Source organism: Cricetulus griseus, chromosome 4 (genome assembly GCF_003668045.3).
Source record: "Cricetulus griseus strain 17A/GY chromosome 4, alternate assembly CriGri-PICRH-1.0, whole genome shotgun sequence".
Taxonomy (NCBI): Eukaryota; Metazoa; Chordata; class Mammalia; order Rodentia; family Cricetidae; genus Cricetulus; species Cricetulus griseus.
Window position 1 is genome coordinate 36,001,688 of NC_048597.1, and position 25,940 is coordinate 36,027,627.

The 25,940-nt window shown below is 41.1% G+C and overlaps 1 protein-coding gene across 13 annotated transcripts in view; it reads right to left on the bottom strand.

The window, feature by feature from the left end:
- Senp7 (SUMO specific peptidase 7) overlaps positions 1 to 25,395 on the bottom strand; it is a 124,482-nt gene extending 99,087 nt beyond the window's left edge. For 2 of the 13 annotated variants that reach the window (XM_035444469.1, XM_035444468.1), the window contains exons 1-2: positions 25,217 to 25,395; positions 10,404 to 10,552 (exon numbers count right to left, since the gene is read on the bottom strand). In XM_035444469.1, the coding sequence (XP_035300360.1) occupies positions 10,404 to 10,552; positions 25,217 to 25,256 (189 nt within the window). In that variant the 5' untranslated portion in view covers positions 25,257 to 25,395. Of the gene's footprint in view, positions 1 to 10,403; positions 10,553 to 15,938; positions 15,989 to 21,862; positions 21,993 to 25,216 lie in introns of all 13 variants that reach the window. The other 11 variants (XM_035444471.1, XM_027412496.2, XM_027412494.2 and 8 more) reach the window with 11 other exon arrangements.
- Between the last annotated feature and the right edge of the window lie 545 nt (positions 25,396 to 25,940).

The following is a 25,940-nucleotide window of genomic DNA, read 5'->3' on the forward strand; positions in this document are numbered from 1 at the left end:
ACATTTTTGGGGAGTCACTTGCTCATACTTCCTGCTTACTTGGTTAATATTATTTCCTTATCGGGTCTCTGAGGGAGATGAAAACTAGGTAGTTATAGTTTTCCTTGTTTACCAGACCCAGAAAAGAAACTCATGGGGGCTGGAGAGATGGCTCAATGGTTAAGAGCACTGTCTGTTATCCCAGAAGACCTGGGTTCAATTCCTAGCACCCATATGGCAACTCACAACTGTCTGTAACTTCAATTCCAGGGGATCCACCCTCACAAAGACATGAATGCAGGCAAAACAACTATGCACACAAAATAAAAACAAGTAAACCAAAAAAAGAAGAAAAAACCTCACTAAAGATATGTTAAGTGTAAAAGGTTTGAAAGATATTGAAAGATAATTTGATAATGCAAATTAGAAAAGAAAGTAAATTTAGGTACAAGACTTTGGACTCACCAAGAAAGGATAATGGAGTATATTCTCTGAATTTGTCAAATGCTAATGGACTAGACATTGTTGATGTACTTACTGCCTGTATATATTGTATATAGTTGTTATATGTATATAGTTTTTCTTATATTAGTTATAACCTTTTTTATTTTTAGACAAAAAAAAGGGGATATGTGGTGGTATCTTGCTTGTATAGATAAAGTTTGTCTGAAGATCAGAAGATGGAGCTTGCCACTAGCTAACCATGGAGGTCTGGATGTCTGTACAGACAGACAGGAAGTGAGATGGCTAGGCAGAGAAAGGATATAAGCGAGAAGAAACAGAACTCGCTCTCTTTTCCACTAGGAAGCTAATAAGGTAAAGGTGGCTTTGGCCTGCTCCTTCTCTCTGATCTCTCAGCATTTTCCTCTATACCTGACTCCTGGTTTTTATTATTTAGACCAATTAAGAACTCCACTTACAGGGTTGGATATTCCGGCCCACATGAACTGTCCTCTACATCTGACCTATACAGCTGGTACATTTGGTTCCCATGCCCCCACCCCAAGGTGATTCTGGAATATCACCTCTTTCAAAGGAAATACCAACACAGAGAACTGAGCAATTAAAGAAGAATGTGGCATCGCAATTGTCAATCTGAAAGATAAAAGAATTTTGACACCAATTTTAAAACAAAGGATCTCCCTGAAAAAAAAAACCTAAGGAAATCTTCACTGAAGCTCACCTTTGTCTAAACAACTTATACCATGACCAGCTTCACACCTTCAAAACAGAACACTTTACTGGACATGGTCTGGGACTAAAATAAAGAAATTCTCCACTGGAGCTTTGTGGAATCTTTAGAGCCAGCCCAAGGTTTGATTGGTTCAGGTTTGATGCCCAAGCCTGAAGAACCAAAAGCAACGTGTACGGCTGGGTCACCACACACCTGCATGTAAGCATGCTCTGGCCATCTATGTAGATCTACTTGGCCTGCTGATGTATGGATAAGATGTGTTCAAGGTTGTCCTGGAGTGTGCTGTGTTTGAACCTGATGAACCATATGCAACTGGGGAATGCATGGCAACACTGTGCCTCCACTGGCACCCCCTCAGCACGCTATCCTCAAGACCCTGTGATTCCTAGTCCTTACCTGAAACCATGGGAGGACTATGAAGAAACACGAGCAGAAGCCTCAGCTAGCTTGATGGCAAAAATGATTCCTGAGGGGTACTCAGGTAATAGGGCCTCTAGAAGCTCACAGTCACCCAACTCTGTAGACCTCCCTTGTTCTTTCCTGCCCTACCTCAGTCTTTTCAGCAGACCCATTCTCACAAGCATGGCTGATGGCTAGGCCCAGGTGGTGGCTGGGATACCAAGCATGGCCCACTTTCTTTTTAAAATCGTATGTTTAGCTTCTGAGACTAATTGAAAAAGTTATGTAATAGAACAAACATTTGATACCATGTTTTTTCACTGTGGGAACTGTGGGAGCAGACTGCCAGCATTCTTTCTTCTAATCATGGGACAGGGAACAGAGCTTAAAAGAAAACACAATCCACAGGCAGTGGTGGCACACATCTTTAATCCCAGCACTCAAGAAGGAGAGGCTGGGGGAATCTCTGAGTTTGAGGCCAGCCTGAGTTCCAGGACAGCCAGAGCTGCATAGGAAAACCCTATCTCCAAAAATCCCAAAAAATTAAAAGAACAAAACATTATCAAAGTGCTGATTAAAAAAAAAAAAGATTAGGAGCTGGGAAGAAGATGCATGGAATAAAGGCCTTTGCCATCAAACCTTTCAAACCAACTTCAATCCCTGGGAGAGGGACTGAAGAGGGAGAGGGTTTGAAGATTGGAGAGGGATTCTCTCCTACATAGTAGGAGAGAACTGACTGCCCCAAGCTTTCTTTCCTCTGACATCTATACGAATGCTGTAGCACACACACACACACACACACACACACACACACACACACACACACTACATAGAACACATGCATATACACACCAAACACACAAGTGTTATTTTAAATTTTTAATCATTCAGAAAAAACATGTCTATAACGTTATCTATCCAAGATCATGACACAATGTAAAAAGATCAAATCTACAAATAATTGGCAAACAAGATTTCATACTCACAGCTAGAAAACATGTTTTAATAAAATCATAGAAGAAAAGTAGTTAGGTCTAGGGGAAAGATGGCCACCTATGTACAGAAGGCATTTAGAACACAAAACAGACAAGAATGGAGATGTCATGGTCTAGTCAAAACATTTCACACACAAAATAAAATATATATATATGAAACCTGCAAAAGAAAAAAAAAAAGTTACCCAGAGAAACCCTGTCTCGGGCAAAAAAAAAAAAAGACAAGTTACTCAGAAAATATCAACAACTGACAAATGGAATCTCATGAAATTAAAAAGCATCTTTGAAGTCAAACAAATTTAATTTTTAAGAATTTCATAGATATTTTGATCATATTTACCCCCACTTCCCCACTCACTCAACTTTATCTCTCTTTTTTTTTTTTAACCTTCAAGACCAGTTTGTGATGCCCAAATATTCTTGAATATGTGATTCTCCAGTGGAGTGTGGTCAACTTCCTGAGAGCTCCACTCACAGAGAAAACTCCCTCTCCTTCTTCCAGCAACTAACAATTCCCAGTAGCTCCACAGCTAGGGGTGAGCTATATGCCCAGCTCCTCTCTCCGTGCTGGGATCTGATCTGGTTTGGGCCTGCACAGGACTTATGCATGCCGCCATAACCACTGTGAGTTCAGATGTGCATCTCCCTGTAGTCATTTTACCACCTCCGGCTTTCTACCCCTTTCCTGTAATGATCCCTGAACCTAGGGTTTGCAATACATCTGTTCCTTCAGGCTAAGCAATCATTGCTGGCATTGCCATTGCTCCTGGTCACCCTCCAGAACTCAGTGGTAATACCTATTACTGAAGACACCACACAACTGAGTCATAGAACATGGCAGAATCAAGCTGGTACTGACCTCGATGCTTTATCGCCTACTATCCAACTTTTATAGTGCTGGATGGTGCTATGCACACTGTCAGAAGAAACAAGGAACCATCAATCGTAGTAACCACCCTATGACAGACTTTCCTACACTCTCCTGCTGTGTGAACTCTGTTCCCAGAGAACTGTTTACTTCCCTTGGAGGAATGCCTCTGCCTGTCCAAGAATGCTACAAGCAAGACGTTTCCTCCCCTTCCTCATCACTTTAGCATGCTCAAGAGCCTCAGGCAAACAGTCCCCACTCAGCCATGAGACTTTCTGTGTCTGAGCACATCCGTGATAGTGATGAGAACTAGTCTGTATAATGGTCACTGTTTCTCTGTTCCTGCTTTGAACTTCAAGCTATCTGGAATAAAAGCTGCACAGAATGCACACTTGTGCAGCAGCATCTGGAGTCCCCTGGCTCTGGAATCCTGAATTCTACTGCAATCCTTGGCAGCGGTCACTGGGGGAATCTTGACAAATCTTATCTAGCTGTAAACCCTGTAAGCTACAACAATGACTGTCCTGTCAAGACATGCCCACTGGTGCAATAGTGGCATGAGCATCATGGGAGCAATCACCATTTTCTAACAGACTTTAAATCCTGCTCCACAAGATGAAACCCATACCTGGCACCATTATAAGGCCAAGAACCTATGGCCAGACACATCTTAGGCCCCAAGGGAGAACTTACTACTATTATGCTACTCAATGGGTGTAATGATTAACCAATTTCTAACGGCTTATCATGATACTAATAGACACCATCTCCCAACCCTCATCTGACAAGTTTCTATTTGCAGTAGATGTGGATCCCCACATCTGTGGAGTCTGACATTTGTGGAGACCCACACAGAGACCCACAACTGACAAGGGGCAGAGAATAAGATACTGCAGAATGCCAAAGAAATTTTTATTCAAATATCGAATCTATAGAATGGGAGAAACTCTTCGCTAGTTACATATCTAACAAAGGGTTAAGAGCTAAACTATACAAAGAACTCAAAACATTAAACTACAAGAAATCAATTAACTCAGCTGTACAGTAGTACTGTCTTTAATCCCAGCAGTCAGGCTAGAGAAACGGTTCAGTGGTTAAGAGCACTGCCTGCACTTCAAGAGCACCCAGGTTCAATTCCTAGTATCCACATGGCAGTTCACAACTGTCTGTAACTCCACTTCCAGGGGACTCAACCCCCATGACAAAACACCAATGAACATAAAATAAAAATAAATATTTTTTTTAAATCCCAGCAGTCATGAAGCAGAGGCAGGTAACTCTAAATTTGAGACCAACCTGGTCAAGTTCTAAACACTCAAGCCTACACAGTGAGATCCCATCTAAATAAAATATCAAATAACTCAGCTAATAAGTAGGATGATGAAATACAAAGTTCTCAAAAGAGAAAATACAAATGGCCAATAGTCACATGAAAAAAAATGTTCATAGTCACTAGCTATCAATCCAAATGAAAACTCACTGGGATGCCATTTTAGCCTAATTAGAATGGCAGTAATTAAGCAAACAACAAGCAACAACCACAAGCAAAGATGTGAAAAAAGGGGAATCACTGCTGATGGGAAGAGCTAGTCTAGCAACTCTGGAAATGAGCACAGAACTACCATGTGACCCATCTATACCACACTCCTCAGTGTTTACAAAAGGACTCAAAGTCAGCATATCACTGAAATATCTGCACATCAATGTTGACTGTGACAATATTCACAAAGGCTAAGTAATAGAACCAACCAACCTCAGTGGTCAACAACAGAGAAGTGGCTAAGGAAATGTGGTGTATATAAACACAATAACACTTTGTTCAAACATAAAAATCTGTGAAGCTCCCTGGTAATCTAGTGGTTAAGATTCAGTAAAACTATCAGTGCTAGAGAGATGGCTCAGTGATTAACAACACTGGCTGATCTTCCAGGGGTCTTGAGTTCAATTCCCAGTAACCACATGGTGGCTCACAACCATCTGTAATGAGATCTGGTGCCCTCTTCTGGTGTGCAGATATACATGGAAGCAGAATGTTGTATACATAATAAATAAATAAATAAAAATCTTTAAAAAAAAAAAAAAAGAAAGAAAAGAAAAGATTTGGGACTCTCACTGCTGTGGCACAGGTTGGATTCCTAGTCAGGGAGCCTCTCTTCCCTGCCCCCCCAAAAAAGAAGTCAGTGAAGTTATATCATTTGAAGCAAAATGGATACAACTCAATACTCACATTAAGGAAATTAAGTCAATCTCAGAAAGACAAAAATAATATGTTTTTATCCATATGTTTTTACTTACTCCTAGATGTTATACAGATATACAAAATCTTGTATCTGAAAGTTTAAGTGAAACTATCTAGGGCAACAAGACAACTAAGGAAAGAGGGAGAGGGAGAAAGAGGAATATGTGGGAAAATATGTTCAACATACAATTTATCTTTGAATAAAAATGTCCTTGTATAAAAAGATGAGAAATTAAGGTGCTACATGAGTTCACAAGGCAATTTACTAATTATATTTTAATTATGTATCTTTGTGCAGGTACCCACCGAAAACAAAAGTAGTTACCTGATGTTGGATGGTAGGATCCTACAAGAACAGTACACGCTCTTAAATGATCCTTCTTATACAATCTTAATAGCAGAAAGTATCTTAATATAATTTTAATACTATAAACTAGGCAAGGTGGCTCACATTCTATAATCTAGTTATTTTTCAGGAGTCTGAGGCAAGATGATTACTACAAGTTCTGGGCCAGTGTGGGCTACATGGTGAGTTCTAGGTTACCCTGAGCTACAGTGAGAGACATTGTTTTGGAAAAAAAAACAAAAACAATGAACTCAAGGCACAGCAGGCTGCTGTGATGGCTCTTACATAATAGCACTTGCTACACTGGTTTGGCATCCTCAGTTCAACTCCCACTTTGAGCCACCCTCATCAAAGTGGTAGAAAAGAACAGACTACATCTACAAAGTTGTCTTTGGACCTCTGAATGCACGCTCTGGCACTTGCATGCCCCACCATGGGCAGACACACACAGGAAAAAAATAATCATTTTTTTTTTTATTCAAGGTAGGTCTTCCAGTGATGACTAATCTTGGAAAAGCAAACTCATAATCCCTAGAATTCTTTCTTCCCAACCTGAGCCAAACAAATGGTTCCTACAAAGGAGTGTAATCAAAAGAAAGGCTATTCTGCCATGAACATGGGGATAAGCTGAGACTACCCCATGACTTCTTGTGGACATTCAGAGAGATCTACAAGTTTGTCACAGAAAAGAAGGGGATACCAGATGTGCACAATGACAACAGGTTTAAAGCTGTCTCTAACAAATGAAGATGGGCTACAGGGAGCCACTATCAAAGCAAAACAAACAAGATTACTTTTCTACCTTTCAAATGGCAACCACTTTACTGTGATTTTATTTATTACTTTGCATACCTGACACACGTCTAAAAGAGAGGAATTCCTTCTTTTTATGAAGGTTTCAGAAATGTTTATTTATCAGATTAGGGACAGTGTGGTGAAAAGAACAGAAAAAGAGAGGTCCAAGAAATATCACCAGCAACCTTTCTCCAACCAACCCCCACCTCTTACTTTTCACCATCTCCCAGTAATACTACCAAATTATGGATCCATCAAGGCACTAATCCATTCACTAATCCTTGTGATATATCACTTGGCAACTCCCTCACAGACACACCCAGAGGTGTGCTTTTCTAATCACATTAGCAGTTCTCAATTGAGGCAACCTGAGCACCAAAATTAGTCATTATTGTGATGGTATTGAAGGGACCAGCCCCCCATTTCGGCAGCCATGACAGTAACACGTGCTCACTATGACCTTGCCTTAGTCACTAGAGGTTAGGTGCCTGCCTCGTGACAAGGAACCAATCAGAAGTTAGCTGGTAGCGCTATGCTTTACGACTCTGGGTGTACTTTACAGACAAGCGCACAGCAATGACGTGCAGAGCATAGCAACCACCCTGGGAGGGCCTACGGGCCATAACAACCAATTGGCCAATCAACACAGGGCAAGCCCTCCAAGCCTGGAGGCACACCAATCCTGAGCCTGTACATACCCTACACACTCCCCTTACGCTACCCTACAAGATTGTTCGGCAGCTGGTTCGAGGGGTCTTTGCTAGCCATCCTCGATGGTGGGTGGGTGAAAGACCCGAGCTAACATGGAGTTAGCGCATTAAAAAAACAATAAAGCCTCATGCAGTTTGCAGCAAGCTCTCTGAATCTGCCTGGTGATTGGGGTGACCGAGGTCATGGCCTGGGACCACGGATACCTGAGTTTTTCCGGGGCTCTAACAGTATCTAGAACTGGTAAGTTTGTAAAAAATTCAGTGCTCTCACTGGTGGCAACATAAACTGGTCCAAATTTTCTGAGACAATCTTGTAATATTTATTGAAATTTAATATACAATTTCCTAAAAGGTCCCACTCAAAAAATGGCTCTCCATATTTCATACATATACACGATGCTTGCTGCAGCAGGATTTCTGTCTGATGTTCCATATAATGAAGTCCTACAAAATTATTTAAAAAAAAAAATACTTGTAGACACCAAAAAGGTAATTTCAATCAAGAACTTAAGGCCTGCCTGGACAATGTGAGTAAAAGGCCAGACTAGGTGACTTAGCAAGAGCCTGTCTTGAATTTTTTAAAGTTAAGAAAAGGACTGAGTATACTTCAGTGGTAAAACACTTGCCTAGAAAGCACAAGGCCTTAAGTTCAAGCCTACTACAAAAAAAGAAAAGAAAAAGAAAAAGAAAGAAAAGAAAAAAGAGAGAGAGAAAGAGAAAGAGAAAAAGAGGAAAAGAGAGGAGCCGCCAGAGAAACACCACGTAGCTGCCAAAGAATTGCAGGGATAACATGCGAGAGCATTACAGACAGATGAAAGATCATAGAAAGAGTGTGAAACAAGAAAACGCAAAAACTAGTGCTGAGAGCTCATGTGATCCTGCAGCAGGAAGAGTGTCCCTTAAGCTGCTCCATGGGCAAGACTATCAGCAACACAGAGGCCTGAGAAGACCTGAGTGGAGGAGATTAGCATATGGTGTGCCATATTAGCATGTGGCAGCCCTCAGCCTGCTCAGACTTCATTCAACCATTGAAGCATGCTCAGAAAAGACTAGACTTTGGGAATTTGGGAGAGGATTACTATGTAAGTGACCCATAAAATATCACAGAGCCCCTGCTCTTCCCTTTTGTCCCATTAAAGCCTACTGCTGGGTCACATGCTAAGTCTGGCAAACCTCTAAGTTCCTCTGTCATTCTTCTTTAATTAATTATCTCCTTTCCCAGAATTTAAAAAAAGAAAAGAAAAACAATCTAAAAAGTTACTTCAAGCAATAATTGAAGTAAGTAATTACTTCAATTATTACTTACTTCAATTATTACTTACTTCAATTATTTACTAAAATAATTAGTTGCACCTATTTTTAAAATGACCAAGGGACTGGAGAGACAGCTCAGTAGGTATAAAGCGCCTGCCTTGCAAACACTAGGACCCACATTTTCAAAAAGGAGGGGTGGTGGCATGTATTTGCAATCATGGTACCAGGGGATGGCTGGGGGTCTCGAGGCAGCCAGCGTAACCTACTTGGTGAGTTCCAGACCAGTGAGTGAGCCTGTCTTTTAAAAAAGGTAGACAGTACCAGAGGAAGAACCAATGAAGTTGTTATCTGCATACACATGTATCCATACCCCCCCACTCATTAACACAAGGCACATTATATACACATGGCAAAACAAGACACAGTAGCAGTACTGAGGAGGCTGAAACAGGAAGTTTAGGAATGTAAAATCAGTCTGGGCTACTTTGTGAGACTGTCCCAAAAAAGAAAGAAGAGCTGAGTCAGGTGCAGTAGTGCATATCAGTAGTCCTGGACACTCAGGATGCCAAGAGAGGGGGTTCCCATCTCAAACAGCAAGAATAACAAAATGCTACTATAGGTAACTAATTATCAGAACCCTACACCAATAACAAATCATGATAATATTAAAGTCCAGACATATAATCATAATCTCTTTCACAACATTTATCTTTCTTTTTAAGTTTCACTTATTTATTGTGAATAAATAAGTGTGTATGTATGTGTGTGTGTGTATGTGTGTATTTTCTATTCATGGACATCTGTGCACCAGGTACATGCTTAATGATTGCAAATGTGAGAAGAGGGCATTGGATCCCCTGGAATTGGAGTTAAAGACAGTTGTGAGCTGTCACATGGGTGCTGGGAACTGAACCCAAGTCCTCCAGAAGAGTAACTAGTACTTTTCAACCGTTGAACTAGCTCTCCAGCCCCCAGAGTATCTTTATACCATTATAGCTCAGTTAAGAGATACCCTCGGGCTGGAGAGATGGCTCAGAGGTTAAGGGCACTGACTGTTCTTCCAGAGGTCCTGAGTTCAATTCCCAGCAACCACATGGTGGCTCACAACCATCTGTTATGAGATCTGGTGCCCTCTTCTGGTGTGCAGATATACATGGAAGCAAAATGTTGTATACACAATAAATAAATAAATAAATAAATTAAAAAAAAAAAAGATACCCTCTTGCCAAGTGTGGTGGGGCACACCTTTAATCCCAGCACTCAGGAGGCAGAGGCAGACGATCTCTAAGTTCAAGGGCAGCCTGGTCAACAGAGCAATTTCCAGGACAGCCAGGACTACACAGGGAAACCCTGTTTCAAAAAAAAAAGGAAATACCTTTTTAAACAAATTAATTTTAAAAAATTAGAGAAAAAGAAATATTTCACTAAACCTTAAAATGATTTCTTTTTATAATAATGATATTGAAATTTCATAAATCAACCATGCATATGAATACTTAAACTGAAGGCCCAAGATCCTAATCTCCAAGTTTTATTTTAACATATATCAGACATAAGCTACTATAAAATCTTTAGTTACACAGAAAATCAAAAGGGATACATAAGAAAATAAAATTTATTTACTAAAATATTGTAGACACAGCAAACAAAATGATGTACTTTAAAAGTGAGTTTACCCCCTTGGGGAGCTTCCAGCACTCTGAGCCTCTGAGTTTGGACAACGGTGACTGAGCAAGGGCATCCTCTGACTGTACAGTTAACAACTTTGTTATCTGAAACCAGGACAAGAAAACAGTTAGTTTAACTGAAATGTATAGAGGAACTGAGTCAACTAAGAGAGGCATTGGCTATTGCTCTACATAAATACTCTTAACAGTTTTGAAGATTTCATTAAATACAGTTGTATTAACAATATCTTCTCATGAGCATGAAATCAGGTAAAGAGTCACACTAGCTTCCAAAATACTATGCTTTTGCCTGGTCTCTTCCCCCTTCTAATCTATCTAAAGCAGTTATGTAATACAACAATGACATCCACCATTTCTATGTAAAACTCTAGATTCAGGAATGTTTCATATGACCAACAGATTTAAAATTCTGTAATTCAACTCTATGGAGTTGCTAAACTTCAGACATGTTGCATTATTTGATATCTCTAGCTATTTTTATACACGATTTCTTCAACCTAGGCTGCTCTTCCCTGTATTTCTTTTTATGAAATACTCTGAATTTGTCTGAAAATTGTCTTCATAAGCATCATCCTTGCTTGAAGCCACTCCTTTCTCCATGTGTCTGTGCTCAGCACATTTATTTTAAATTATTTATATTAACTCGTAGCATATCACAGTATTTATCTACATAGCAGTCTTCTTCAAACTACATAATCCTCCTAAACTGAGGGTACTGGTCATTCATTTCTTTCTCTTTTATCTGTTTTCTGAGAAAGGGTCTTTCTATATAGCCCCAGCTGACCTGGAACTTACTAATCAGACCAATGCTGGCCTCAAAATTGTGGCAATCCTCCTGTCTCCCATGAGATGGGATTACAAGCTTCTGTCTACTACACCCAGTACTTTATAACTTAACAGCAGTTAAACTTTATAAATTAATGCATGAGGGGCTGGAGAGATGGCTCAGAGGATAAGAGCACTGCCTGCTCTTCCAGAGGTCCTGGGTTCAATTCCCATCAACCACATGGTGGCTCACAACCATCTATAATGAGATCTGGTGCCCTCTCTAGCCTGCAGGAGGTATACATGTAGGTAGAACACTGTATACATAATAAATAAATAAAATCTTTTTTAAAAATAATGCATGAAATGCAACAAGTTAGAAATCCATTGTTTAAAATGTAAATACCTAAAATGTATAAATAAATAAATAAGTATTAACATACAGTAATCACTTACAAGGGGCCAAAGTTCAGCAGCAGAGTACGGGCATAACATGTACATTAAGGCCCTAGGTTCAATTACCAAAACCCTCCTCCCCATAAGTGTTTCTATGAGAAGAAAGCCTAAATCAGGAGGACAGAATAAATTTGAAGAAAGTATACCGCAACCCTAACATCAATAGCTTACATCACTAAGGGATAGCTAATCTTCCTGAGTACCAGTAACTTCCTAGTTATTGCTTTTCTGTATTAAAAAGCATTTCTTTGCCGGGCGTTGGTGGCGCACACCTTTAACCCAGCACTTGGGAGGCAGAGGCAGGTGGATCTCTGTGAGTTCGAGGCCAGCCTGGTCTCCAGAGTGAGTACCAGGATAGGCTCCACTTCACTTCCGAAAAAATAGTATCTCTAAAGCATTTACTTCTGTTGGGGATCAAACTCAGGGCCTTCTCGTAAGAGTGATGAAAAGTCTTGACTGTCATCTGGACGGAAAGATACTTGCACTGCACTGAGATTATTAGAGCACACCTGAACGTCGGTGAGGGTGTTTCCATAGATTAAACCATGAGGCCTGACTTAATCCATAACATAACTAAGTGATGGGTTCAAAATCTGAATAGACAACTGGAAATCAGAGGAAGGATGGTGAAGCCCAGCTAAGGAACTATCTCACGGGGTCATGCCTTTGAAGCATGCTATTCTGGCCCTGGACCACTTCTGCTACCTCTTCACTTCCTGTCTAGTCAGCAACAGCTTTTCTCCACCATGTCCTTCCTCCATGATGTTTCTACCTTGTCATAGCCAAACAGCAGTGTCTAAAATCTCTGAAACTGTAAGGCAAAATAAATTTTTCATCCTTTAAATTGTTTCTCTCATAAGTATGCACAGCAACAGTCTAACAAAATTAGCATCTGCAGTTGAAAGATACAAGCATTATGCTGGCCTGCCCCTGTTACCTGGCAGAACAGGCAGTACCCTGGTCAGCCCAGGGTTCCATGGGAACGAAGTCTGCACGCAGGTGCAGAGGACCCCTTTAAAAGACAGATCCTTGTCCATTTACGCTCTCTCTACACTCACTCTCTACTCTCTACACTTACCTCTCTACACTCTCTACTCTTCTCTTCTCTGTTTGCTTCTGCTTCTCTTCTCTCTCTCTCTCTATGGTGACCAGCCATGGCGGTCAGCCATTAACCCTGTTTCTCTTCTCCTTTAGTCTCCCTACTCTGCCGGGCCTATAATATGTCTAATACGTCTCTTAGTCTTATGTCTCATACTCCTATTTTCTTTATATATAATTTGAACAAAAATTTAACAGCAGTGCCAAAAATATTTCTTACAATGCTAAAAAGTAAGCAGTATGGCACATGCCTTTAATCCCAGCACTCTGGTGAGTTCCAGGACACCCAGGGCTACACAGAGAAACCCTGTCTTAAAAAAACAAAAACAAAAAAAAGAAAAGAAAGCACTCAAATAAATAAACAACACAATGTCAAAAGGGCTCAGGAAGGCTAAAATTCACATTAAACATATATAAATATGCAGACATTATATACATATGTGTGTTTGTGTGTATGTGCATGGTGGTTCACACTTGTAATCCTAACATTGGAGAGGTGGAAACCCACAGATCCTAGGGTTCAAATGGATTTGTACACACATGCCCTCTGCATGTGCATCTGCATACAGATGAATACACATACAAACACACACACACACACACACACACACACACACACACACACACACACACACACACACGGGAAGACAGGAGCTAATCTGAAAGATACCTTATTGCCAAAACTTAGACTAACAGAATCATTAAGAATAGATTATAATAAACATAATGAAATAAGTATTTGAAAACAACTTGATATAAATAAGTGGAAGGATGACAGCTCTTACTTACAGAAAAATTTCCATTTAGAAATGAAGGAATAAGAAGATATATACTATACTTGATCATGGCCAAAAGGCAATAAATAAAAGAAAATCAAAAGAATTCAACCAAGATCTACTAGTAGATGCCAAGATACTGAGCAAAGTATAATACCACATCGCATTAAGTTGCAGTCTCCTCCAAGACATCAATTAATCATAAGGAGAAAATAATAACCATACAGGGGAGCAAGCAAGAAATACTGCCTTAACCAAACAATCAGGCTGACATCATCAACAGTAAGACACACACACAAAAAAAGGGGGTGGGGGAGAGAGAGAGAGTCCATTCAGATTGAGGAATATTCTACACAAATTATTATTTAGTACTTTTCCAAAGTGTCATGGCTATAAAAGCAATGAGACTAAAGAAATGTGATAGACAAAGAAATCAGGAAGGTATAACAAAACACAGTAGAGAATATTGGAATGGATCTATAAGGCTAATTTCTTATTTTTGATAATCATACTATCATTATAAATGAATAGTACACAGGAATTCTGCCCAACTTCTATAAATATTCTGAGTCAAAAATTATTTAGAAATAAAAAAGATGCCATGCATCTACAGAGCAGGGTATGGGAAATGGGTGTAGCTTATGGAAGAGTACCTCCTTGACACTTTCAAAGCTCTGGGTTCAACCCTCAACACTGTGAAAATGGTGAAGGGCAAAGGAGGGAAAGGGAAGGGAAGTCAGGGAAGAGAACATGACAGCATGTATTAGTTCACTATTATGGAGCTGTCACCCAGGCTAGCCTCAAACTTCTGGGCTCAAGAGACCTTCCAGGGCCAGGTGAGGTGTCAAACACCTTTAATCCTAGCACTTGGGAGGCAGAGACAGTCTCTGACCTTGAGGCCAACCTAATCTACATAGAGAATTCCAAGCCAGCTAGGGCTACCTAGTGAGATTCTTTCTCCAAAAGAAGAAAGAGAGAGCAAATTATTACAAAGAAATCCTGGAACTCTCTCCTCAATCTTTCTCAAGTTCCTGTCTCCAGCCTGCTTGTCCTTCCTTCCACTTCCTGTCACGAGATGAAGTTGTACAAGGCTCTCAACAGATGAACAAATGCCAAGAGCTCTCCAATACAGTGAACAAATTACACTTATTTTCTTTTACTCACTGAGCCATCTCACTGGCCCAACACTCCTTTTCTTTTCAAATTGCCAGTCTCAAGTATACTCATAATAGCAACAGAAAATGAACTGAGTACCTAGCTATGGCAGTATTTGACAATAATAAACAAAAAAAAAGTCTCTCTCTATCATTCACCCCACTTAATTTAAATCCAACATTTTAAATGGAGAAAGCACCCCTTGCAGATTTTAAGGAATCCAACAGAAACCAATACCTAAAGCAATGTTCCCTACATGGTCATCTAAGGCACTCTTGAATTCCTCTCATGACCCTCCTTTGCCAAATCCTACAAATGCATAACATAAAAAGAAAGTTCTAAATTAAAGGTAAGCATGTAGCTGGTCACAGTAGTGCATGCCTTTAATTCCAGCACTTGAGAAGCAGTAGATCTCTGTGAGTTGGAGGCCACCCAGCCTACATAGTGAGTAGGACAGCTAGAGCTACATAGTAAGACCCTGTCTCAAAAAACAAAAAGAAATAATACAGAATAAAAGATGTTCCCAGTTATACATAAATAAAAAAGCATGGATGAAAGAAAAGCAAGTTATCTAGTAAATAATGTTAATCAGGTTATTACTATGTTTAAATCACAAAATGCCCAGGGAGGGGAATCATCTTTTTTTTAAGGATGATTTTTAAAACTTGCTATACAAGTAGAAATTAAAATTGTTTTGCTAGTTTTGGCTTATAGAATTAATGAAGGAGCCGGGCGTTGGTGGCACACGCCTTTAATCCCAGCACTGGGGAGGCAGAGGCAGGCGGATCTCTGTGAGTTCAAGACCAGCCTGGTCTACAAGAGCTAGTACCAGGACAGCCTCCAAAGCCACAGAGAAACCCTGTCTCGAAAAACAAAAACAAAAAACAAAAAAAAAAAAAAAAAAAAAAAGAATTAATGAAGGAAAAAAATTTCTGGTTTTATTTTATTTTACTTTTTGTTTTGGTTTTTCAAGACAGGCTTTTTTTCTGTGTAGCCCTGGCTGTCCTGGAACTCACTCTGTAGACCAGATTGGCCTCGAACCTGCCTCTGCCTCCTAAGTGCTGAGATTAAAGGTGGTCCATACCACCACTGCCTGGCTCCTTTTAGTATAATTAAAAATGCACAGTAAAACTTTAATCAGCATTTTATATATTAAAAAGAAACAGCAAAATGATACCGGTGTGAGTAATTTTAAAGATGATAAACACATTAACACATACCTCCTGTAAATCAGCTGATGACTTTTTCTTTTTTCTCTCTGTGACAATCTCTACAAAAACCAAAGACATAATAAAAATTATTATTTACCATCTGAATGACATAACTTACTGAACAGGATCCTTTTCTATCTATCCCTTACTTAAAATTAAAGTACACTGGTGTTTTACAGACACTAAAGGGCTACGCCTAAAGACCTAAAAGTTTGTCATATATCAATGTGACAGACTGTCACAAATGCCTCCAGTAAACATGTGCACAAGGACAATTAAAAAAGAAAGAAGTAGCCGGGCATTGGTGGCACACGCCTTTAATCCCAGCACTCGGGAGGCAGAGGCAGGCAGATCTCTGTGAGTTCGAGACCAGCCTGGTCTACAAGAGCTAGCTCCAGGACAGACTCCAAAGCGAAACCCTGTCTCGAAAAACCAAAAAAAAAGAAAAAAGAAAGAAAGAAAGAAAGAAAGAAAGAAAGAAAGAAAAGTAGCAGAGCAGTGGTGATACACACCTTTAATCCCAGCACTCGGGAGGCAGAAGCTATGGATCTCTGTAAATTGGAACTCTACAGAGTGAGTTCCAGAACTGCCAGAGCAGTATCACAGAGAAATCCTGTCAAAAAAAAAAAAAAAAAAAAAAAAAAAAAAAAAAAAAAAACAGAAAAGAAAGAAAGAACTAAACAGAAATTTCCTAATAAAAATACCCATGGTAGAATCAGATGACTGGGCAGATCTTATGACAGAGAACAGAGGTGAGATTATCTAGAAGTTGGCAGTATTCTACAGAAACATTTCCTTCCAGTTTTATCACATACATACACATGCCACACAAAGGGAAATACTTTAACTCTTTACTCATCAGCATTTTTCAGACTTTCTGTGGGTTTTTCTTGCATGAATTCTCTCATTCAATCAGCAAATATCTACTTAATGGCTATCATATGTTCCTCACTTGCTAGGCACTGAACATAAATAACACTGAGCAAATCAGACACAATCCAAGATTTCTTAGCAATTATAATTCGCAGCATGGTGGAACACACCTTTAATCCTAGCACTCAGAAAGAAGAAACAGGTGGATCTCTGTAAGTTCAAGGCTAGCCTGGTGGTCTACATAGCAAGTTCCAAAGCAGCCAGGGCTAATGGTGAGATCCTGTTCAAAAATAAAAATTGTAGCCGGGCAGTGGTGGCGCAGGCCTTTAATCCCAGCACTTGGAGGCAAAGGCAGGCAGATCTCTGTGAGTTCGAGACCAGCCTGGTCTACAAGAGATAGTTCCAGGACAGCCACCAAAGCCTACAGAGAAACCCAAAATAAATAAATATAAAAAAATTAAAATTGAGGCATGTACTTGTGGCAGAACACATGCTTAGCAAGGCAGGGGAAGGCAGGACAGAAGAAAGGGAAAAATGAATAAATACAATAAAATTCAATCTTTAAATTGGACAAAAGCCTTGAGCAAGCATTTCATACTATATATGTATGTATGTATACATGTATATCCAAATAGTCAAGATACAACCATTAGGGAAATAATAGCTAAAATGACAATAAAATTTAAAAGACTATCATTACCAAATATTGGAAAAAGACTAATACTCTGCCAGGAAAAGTTAAATGAGTGTATATGCTTTGGCAGTGTCTGTTAGATATTTACCTGCCTTTACTCAGTACCTATTATACTTCTAGACAAATAACCAAGAGAAACAAGAATGTTCATGCTATCTGTGTCCTTAATAACCAAAAGCTGGAAACAACCTAGATTATCTACCACTAGTAATGTATCAACATATTTGTACCAAGGAAAGCTGCAGGGTTAACAAATGACAAGGATTACCTCTAAGCACAGAATGTCTCACAGACATTCTGCTCCACGGAAATCAAATGCACAACTGTGACATTTTACAATTAGAACAAATCTATGATGATACTATTTTGAACAATAGAAGATATAGAGAATAAAGGGAATATTAACTGGGGAAGGGCACAAATTAAGTCTGATAAGATGGTAAAAGTTTTCTGGTGCCTATACAAATAAGGCATGTTTATAACTAAAGCTTTTTCCCTACAGGCCAGCTCTAATAGTAATGGAAGGTGCTGTGCTCACTACTGGAAAAGGAAAGGAATCAATAACCTTATCCACCAAACAACTCTGTGAGCTAAGTAACCACTAGCATGACAAGACATGCCCACTGGTACAACAGTGACAGAGATGCCATGGGACCAACTTTCTGATTGGATTTAAGGGCCTCTCCACAAGATGGAACCCATACCCAGACACCATTATCTGGACCAAGAACCTGAGGCTAGACAGTTCATAGGACCTAAGGGAGCACCTACTACTATTGTTCTGCTAAAGGGACAGAGTATTAAATCCCTCCTGGCTTATTACACTCACAGACAAGCACAACTCTCAATCCTTTTTGTAGTATATGCTTCTTTTTGTAGTATATGCTGATTAACACAAAAACCCACAACTGGTCAGGGTGCAGAGAAGACTACACGTGCAAGCACAAGTCAGACACAAATCGGAGCATGGAAGAGGGAGGTGATCACAAAGTCTCATTCCTAGCTGAGGAACTAGTGACAATTGATAGTCGATGGGAGAGGGAGAGTCAGTTTTCTTTAAAGGTGTGACCATTGGTAGGGGAAGGGCTCCACACCCAAGAGTTTGGGAAACACAAACTGTACTCCATGGGCAAAGGAAGATGTGGGTAGGGATGGACCCAAGAGGAAGTGGGAGGTTGGAGGACTTTGTGAAGACTATCTCTAGGTGGACTCTGAAGACTGACCTAGGTCTATTGGCTTTCATGACATAGGGGTACACAACTTTAATCCCAGCACTTGGGAGGCAAATCTTTGTGAGTTCAAGGCCAGCCTCATCTATACAGCTATGACAGCCAGAACTACATACTGAGACCTGTCTCAAAATAACATCAAAAGCTCCAAAGTACAAAGAGGAGGAATTAGCTCTGGTTTGTTTTGCTTTGTTTTATTCTAAGTGTAAGAGAGTTTTACCTGCTCATGTCTGTACAACACATCACTTTACCCAAAGTTAAATTAAACTTATTTTCTCCAAGTACTTAACCCAACTACTGCAAGCTCACTTTTTTTCTTTTCAAGACAGGGATCCCCTGTGTAGCCCTGGCTGTCCTAGAATTCACTCTGTAGACCAGGCTGGCCTGGAACTCAGAGATCTGCCTGCCTCTGCCTCCCAAGTACAAGGATTAAAGGCATGTGTTACCACACGCAGATGCAAACTCACTTTTTTTTTTTTTTTTTTTTTTTTTTTTTGTTTTTTTTGTTTTTCGAGACAGGGTTTCTCTGTGTAGCTTTGGAGCCTATCCTGGCACTCGCTCTGGAGAACAGGCTGGCCTCGAACTCACAGAGATCCGCCTGCCTCTGCCTCCTGAGTTCTGGGATTAAAGGCGTGTGCCACCAACGCCCGGCTGCAAACTCACATTTTAAAACTCTGAAATTACTTACTTCCTTTATTAATCCCTATATGATCTTGAGTTCCTATTATTAACTCCCTTTTCATAATACCTTACCTATTTCATAGCAAGCCATGACTGCAGTATCATTAACGTCTCATATTGTAACTGTATTCATCTTCAATCCATTTTGTCCCATGTCATCAAATCTACTCCATTCCAACTCTTCCAGCACCTCATCCTATTAACTAACTTACCTATTTATCACCTGATACATCTTTAGCCATTTTCCTCTCCATTTACCCCTTTCTGTTCCCTTCCCAATCAGTCTTTATATTCTTTTCTTTTTAATCCTGTTTCTCTACTACAACTTGTCCCTTTTCTAAAACAAGCACATACTTAGCAAGGCCTGTTACTGTCCTAGGGCCAGGACCTTGGGGGAGCTGCTGTTTTCCAGATCCTGAGAGCTCAACTTTTCCCTCCTCGAGGGGCTGCAGTTATTAGTCCCAAAGTCTTTGAGCACTTGTCTGTGATGCACTTGAGATATCTTGTGAAAAATTTACTTGATTAGCTTCTTGCTGACTTCATCATATTGTATGAGTTTTCAGCTGATTCTGTCCCACTTTTCCCTAGAAACTGTACATAAGATACTAAACTTCTTAATAAATTTGCTTGGCATAAGACATAGCTTGTGCAAGACCTTCTGATCCCAGCTTTCCGATCTTCTTTATCTTCTCATCCTCTGGTTATCACCCTTAGGAGCCCGTCACTGGAGAACAACTTGCTGGCCCAAGTCACATTACATTTCCAATACTGCAAAGCAGACATCACCTGGACCTGGTACACTAATCCCTCAAGATGGAAATGAAGAAGAAATCAGGAGAACTCAGCTACTTTTTCATTTATTTATTGGGGGGAGGGTAGGTCATACATATTCCAGTACTATGTGGAGGTCAGAGAACAATGATCAGTAGTTGTCTCTCTTCCACCATCATGTGAATTCATGTGTAGTCTTTACCCACTGAACCATCTCACCAGTCCTCAGCCACTTGCTTCTTTATGTTTCTAAGTGAAATAGAGTTACATCAGTTTCTCCCCTTCCTCTCCTCCCTTCATCCCTTTTCTGCTACTCTTACTTGAAAGCCACTTTTATTTTTTTTTCTTGGTTTTTCCAGAGTTCATCTGTGTAACAGTCCTGGCTATCCTGGAACTCTCACTCCATAGACAATGCTGACCTCAAATTCAGAAATTTGACTGCCTCTGCCTCCCGAGTGCTGGGATTAAAGGAGTGCACCACCAACGCCAGGCCAAGAAAGCTACTTTCTTTTTTATATATATAATTTATTATTATTTAAATTAGAAACATGCTTCACATGTCAATCCCAGCTCCCTCTCCCTCCCCTCCTCCCCCACACCCACCCCTCAACTGAAGAATGGATAGAGAAAATGTGGTACCTTACACAATAGAGTACTACTCAGTGGGAAAAAAAACAAAAACAAAACAAAACAATGGAATCTTGAAATTCGCAGGCAAACGAATGACACCAAAAGAAACCATCCTGAGTGAGGTAACCCAGTCACAAAAAGACAAACATGGTATGTACTCACTCATATATGGATTTTAGACATGTATCAGGGGATTGCCAGCCTACAACCCACACTGCCAGAGAGGCTGGGAAACAGGGAGTACCCTAAAAGAGACATGCATAGTACCCCGGAGAAGAGGAAGAGGTACAGGATCTCCTGAGCAGATTGGGAGGATGAAGGGATTTGGAGCGGGAGCTGGGAGAAAGACAGGAGGAGAAGAGGAGGGGAAAGGAATGGGGGAGCAGGAAGGTTGAGTCAGGGGAAGAATAGAGGAGAGCAGGATGAGAGATATCATAATAGAGGGAGCCATTACAGAATTGAGGAGAGATCTGGCACTAATGAGATTTCCAGAGATCTACAAGGATGACACCAACTAGCAATCTAAGCAACAGTGGAGAGGCTACCTTAAATGCCCTTCCCTGATAAAGAGATTGATCCAGTGGCTGATGGAAGCAGAGGCAGACACCCACAGCTAAACACTGAACTGAGATGGCTGGGAGGCCAGCATGGGACTGATCCAGACCCTCTGAACTTGGGTGTCAGTGAGAAAGCTACTTTCTTAATGAGCCAAAATATACAAGAGCACACAAAGAATTTCAAAATCCTGAAGGCTTTTTTAAATCCAAACTAGTTTTGAGCCATGGAATTTTTTTTCAAAGTAGGGCTAATTAATGTGTAAAGGCAGTAAAAGAAGTTAAAGCCATAAATACTGTATTTAGAGACCAGACTTTTAATCTGACCCTATTTCTAACACTAGTTCTTACTAACAGATGCTTATGGTTCCTAAATTCCAGTTCCATTTATTAGTCAAAAATAGTAAGTCACTTGTAAGAGTGATTGAAAGAATTAAAGTTTGTAAAGTTCTTAGAGTGGTCAGGCCAAGGATGCAGACAGAGAGGGTACAGTCCACCAACCTCATCTTCAGATACTTGAAAACTAGATCTCAGCCCAAGATGAAGCTGTGAGCAAGTACATACGAAGACTGTATTGCATCACTGGCTTTGCTGAGCACAGGAACCTCAGGGGATGCAGCAGAGATTCATTCTAAAGCAAAGTCAAGAAAACAACTGGGTCATGATAAAAGGGAGTATTATTACTCTGCTACAAAGTGTTTCCAGGGGCTCCAGCGATGACTCAGTAGTAAAGAGCTCTGGCTGCTCTTCCAGAGGTCCTGAGTTCAATTCTCAGGACCAAGTGATGGCATCTGATGCCCTCTTCTGGCATAAAGGCATACATACAGTCAGAGCACTCATTCATAAAATAAGTAAATAAATTGACATAAAATACATAAATCAAAACAAAACTATTTGAAGACTGAGCATGATGGCATAGGCTTTTAATCCAAGTACTCAGAAGGCAAAGGCAAACAGATCTCTGAATCTGAAGCCAGCCTGCTCTACACAGCAAGTTCTAGGACAACATATTTCTGTTAATATATGTTGAAAAATCAAATATCTTATTAGGTGATTTTTTCCTCCATTTTTTTATTTAAATTAGAAACAAGATTGTTTTACATGTCAATCCCAGTTCCCTCTCCCGCTCTCCTCCCCTGCTCCCCACTAACACTCTACCTATCCCATACCCTTTCTGCTCTCCAGGGAGGGTGAGGCCTTCCACAGGGGCTCTTAAGAGTTTGTCATGCCCTTTGGGATAGGGCCTAGGCCTTCCCCTCCCTCCTCCATGTGTCTAATCTGAGGAAGTATCCCTCTATGTGAAATGGGCTCCCAAAGTCCATTCTTATGGTGATTATTTTTTAATGTTCACATTACACAACTAGAGGCACACTGGAAAAACAATGGCTAGAAAATAGTAGATCTCTGAATGGGTCTGATTACACACTGCTCCGTAGAAAGAAAATTTCCAGAGAAGGCATAAGAAATAATTCTCCAGTGACATAAATAGCAACGTCTTTTATGAATTTGAGGTCTTAATCTCAAACTTCACTCAAAAGGGCTTTCCTAGAGCTATAGCTAACATAAATACCAGTGTTTTCAGATTAGCAACTTCATTCTCAAATTCTCTTTCCAAAAGTACATCCATCAAATAAACAATAATAAATGAATAGCCAGGTAAAGGATAGATTTTGCCAATGGAAAAAAAGGGCTAAAGACTTGCTGTATAACACACTAACACATAAAATGTGATAAGTCAAGATGAATCATATTTATTGAGAAGAAACTGTATCGAATTGAGATTATGATTATGCCTAAAGTTCTGCATTAAAAAAAAAAAAAAAAAAAAAAAAAACCCGGGCTGGAGAGATGGCTCAGTGGTTAAGAGCACTGCTTGTTCTTCCAAAGGTCCTGAGTTCAATTCCCAGCAACCACATGGTGGCTCGAGATCTGGTGACCTCCTCTGGCCTGCAGGCAACATGCAGGTAGAACACTGTACACATAATAAATAAATAAATCTTAAAAAAAAAAAGAAAGAAAAGAAAAAAGAAAAACAGAAACAAAACTTTAAAAAAACAAAAAACAAAAAAACTCCCAAATAGAACTAAACATTGCATTTTTCTTTTTCTTTTTCTTTTTGAAACATTATAGTCTTGGCTGTCCTGGAACTCCTCTATAGACCAGGCTGGCCTCAAGCTCACAGAGACAGATCCACCTGCCTCTGCCTCTGGAGGAGTGCTGGGCTTAAAGGTCAGCAGTGCCACTGACCAAATGACATTAGACACTGCATTTTTCTAGTAGTCAATTTCATTTGAACACAAGGATCAGAAATCTCAAAACAAAAACTGGTCAGTGAAGACATGCATACAAAAACACCTTTGTTTTTCGAGCATAATTATACTTTCAAAGGCAAAGAACAATTAGTATATTTAAAATACACAGGGAAAAAAAAATAGGCATGGTGACTTACACCTACAATCCCAGCACGGGGGAAGACTGAGGTAGGAGACTCCTGAGCTCCAAAGCTGCATGATGACAACCATCCCTCCCACCCCCGCCCCGAAAAAGAGACAAAAATATTGATAAGATCCAGCGAGTATGAAGGGATCTGTGGATTTCGACTCTGTTAAGCCAAGTGCTATCTGTGCTCACCTCCTTACATTCTGCAGTAAACATTTTAGACACATTGCCACTGGGCATACATAAATAGATTTAGAACTGTTAACACTATCTCTACAAAAATGAACAATACAATAATATTTTCTTAAATGGGCTGGACTAAAGTCGGGCAGTGGTGGCTCATGTCTTTTAATCCTAGCACTCTGGGAGGGAGAGACATATGGATCTCGGTGTCCAAGCCAGTCTACTCTACCGAGTGAGTTGCAGGACAGCCAGGGCTGCACAGGGAAAAGCTGTATGGAAAAAAAAAGGGGGGGTCGGATAGGCGCTGAGCTAGCCTGTAACACCAGCATTCGGGAAAGGGAGTTACTGAGAATTTGACACCATCCTGAGTTACACAGGGAGACCCTTTGTCAACAACAACAAATAATAATACTAATGAATTCACCGATGTTGTTTTATGTACTAGACTGCATTTCTGTGCACACGGGACTTGACTCAAGGACTTAAGAGGCGCACTTAACAGATAACGTGTACAACAATAGCGTGACTGGGCGGAGCTCCGTGTCAATTCTATACAAAACTTAAGAGGTTCTTGAGTTTCAAGCTTTGAAGCAACTACAAACAAAAATGAGCTGAGATTTAAAACAACAACAACAAAAGCCCGGCTTCGAATCCTTGGCCTTTCGAATCACTTTTGGAAGATGCAGGAGGCTGGAAAAGAAAAATGCTATTAACCGAGCCTGCTGGGACGACGAGGGACACCAGGCTTATTTACTTGAGGGACAGAGGGGCGAACGGCAGCCTCTCCTATCTGCCGGGGGGGGGGGGAGGGAGAGAGAAGCGGCGGGGCGGGCGGGGGCGGGGTCGGCCAGGCAAGGGTTCAGAGGGACGCAGGAAGAAAGTGAGATCGAGTGCGCCGTGGGCGGAAGCGAACGTGAACGCGGGTGAAATTACGAGGAAGGCGTGGCAGGTCAGCCGCTAGCCAACGGGGAAGACCCGTGGGCCGAAGACAATCGAGCCGAGTGTCGCGGGAGGAGGGAGCGAGCCAGAGGGGTGCAGAAGGGGCAGGCTGCAGCAGAGGCGGCCCCGACAGCTGCGGTCGCGCCCGCGCGGCTCCGGGGCTCTCCATTATGCGCCCCCCGCCGCTCCCTCCCCCCCTCCCTCCTTCCTTCCCTCCCCACCGCGCCGACCGGCGGCCGCCAGCCGCGCAGACAGCACGGTCCGCTCGGCCCTCGCGCAAGCCCTCCTCCTCACCGGTCGAAGATCGCCGACGCCCGGGCCTGGCCCTGTCCATCTCCTCCTCCGCCGGCCCTTCCAGTCGCGCTTCCAGGCGCTGTCACCTCAGGACCCCTCAGGCTGGGGAAGGGAGGGGGGAGGGGAGAGAGAAAGGCAGGAACGAGACTCGCGCTTGCGCACTAGCGGCCGCCTCCCTCCGACCGGAAGTCCCTTGCCCCTCCCACCTCTGCGAGAGGTAGCGCTTCCCGGGAGGGCCTTGTTGGGGGGGCGGGGGAGGGGGGCGGCTGCCACCTCTAAGGCCTTGGCAGGGGGCAGTTTCACCACCAGGGTCGCTAAGGGAAAGGGAGGCTTGGCTTACGGTTTTAACCTGCTGACCTTAAAGCTGCGGTTGACAAAAATTAAATCTACCGAGTCCCTCCAGTTACTCGGTGGTCTCTCTTGAGCTGTTTGTGCTCAAGAAGCCGACTCAAAGTTAGAACAAAACAGCAAAATGTAGTTTTTCTTATAATTGTTCAATGTAAGAAATATTCAAATATGAAGTCTTTTCTATCAAAAACTATAAAACTTGTGTTTAGGACTCAGGAAGTTTAGGCCTCAGGAAGTCCATATATCCAGAAATAACAGTCTTGGCCCAGCAGTTAGATAAAAGTCGGCATTCCTCTGAATCGTTTCCCTTGCCTGACAGATGGGGCTTAGGACTCTCTATTGACACATACATACATACCTACTTACATACTTTCTT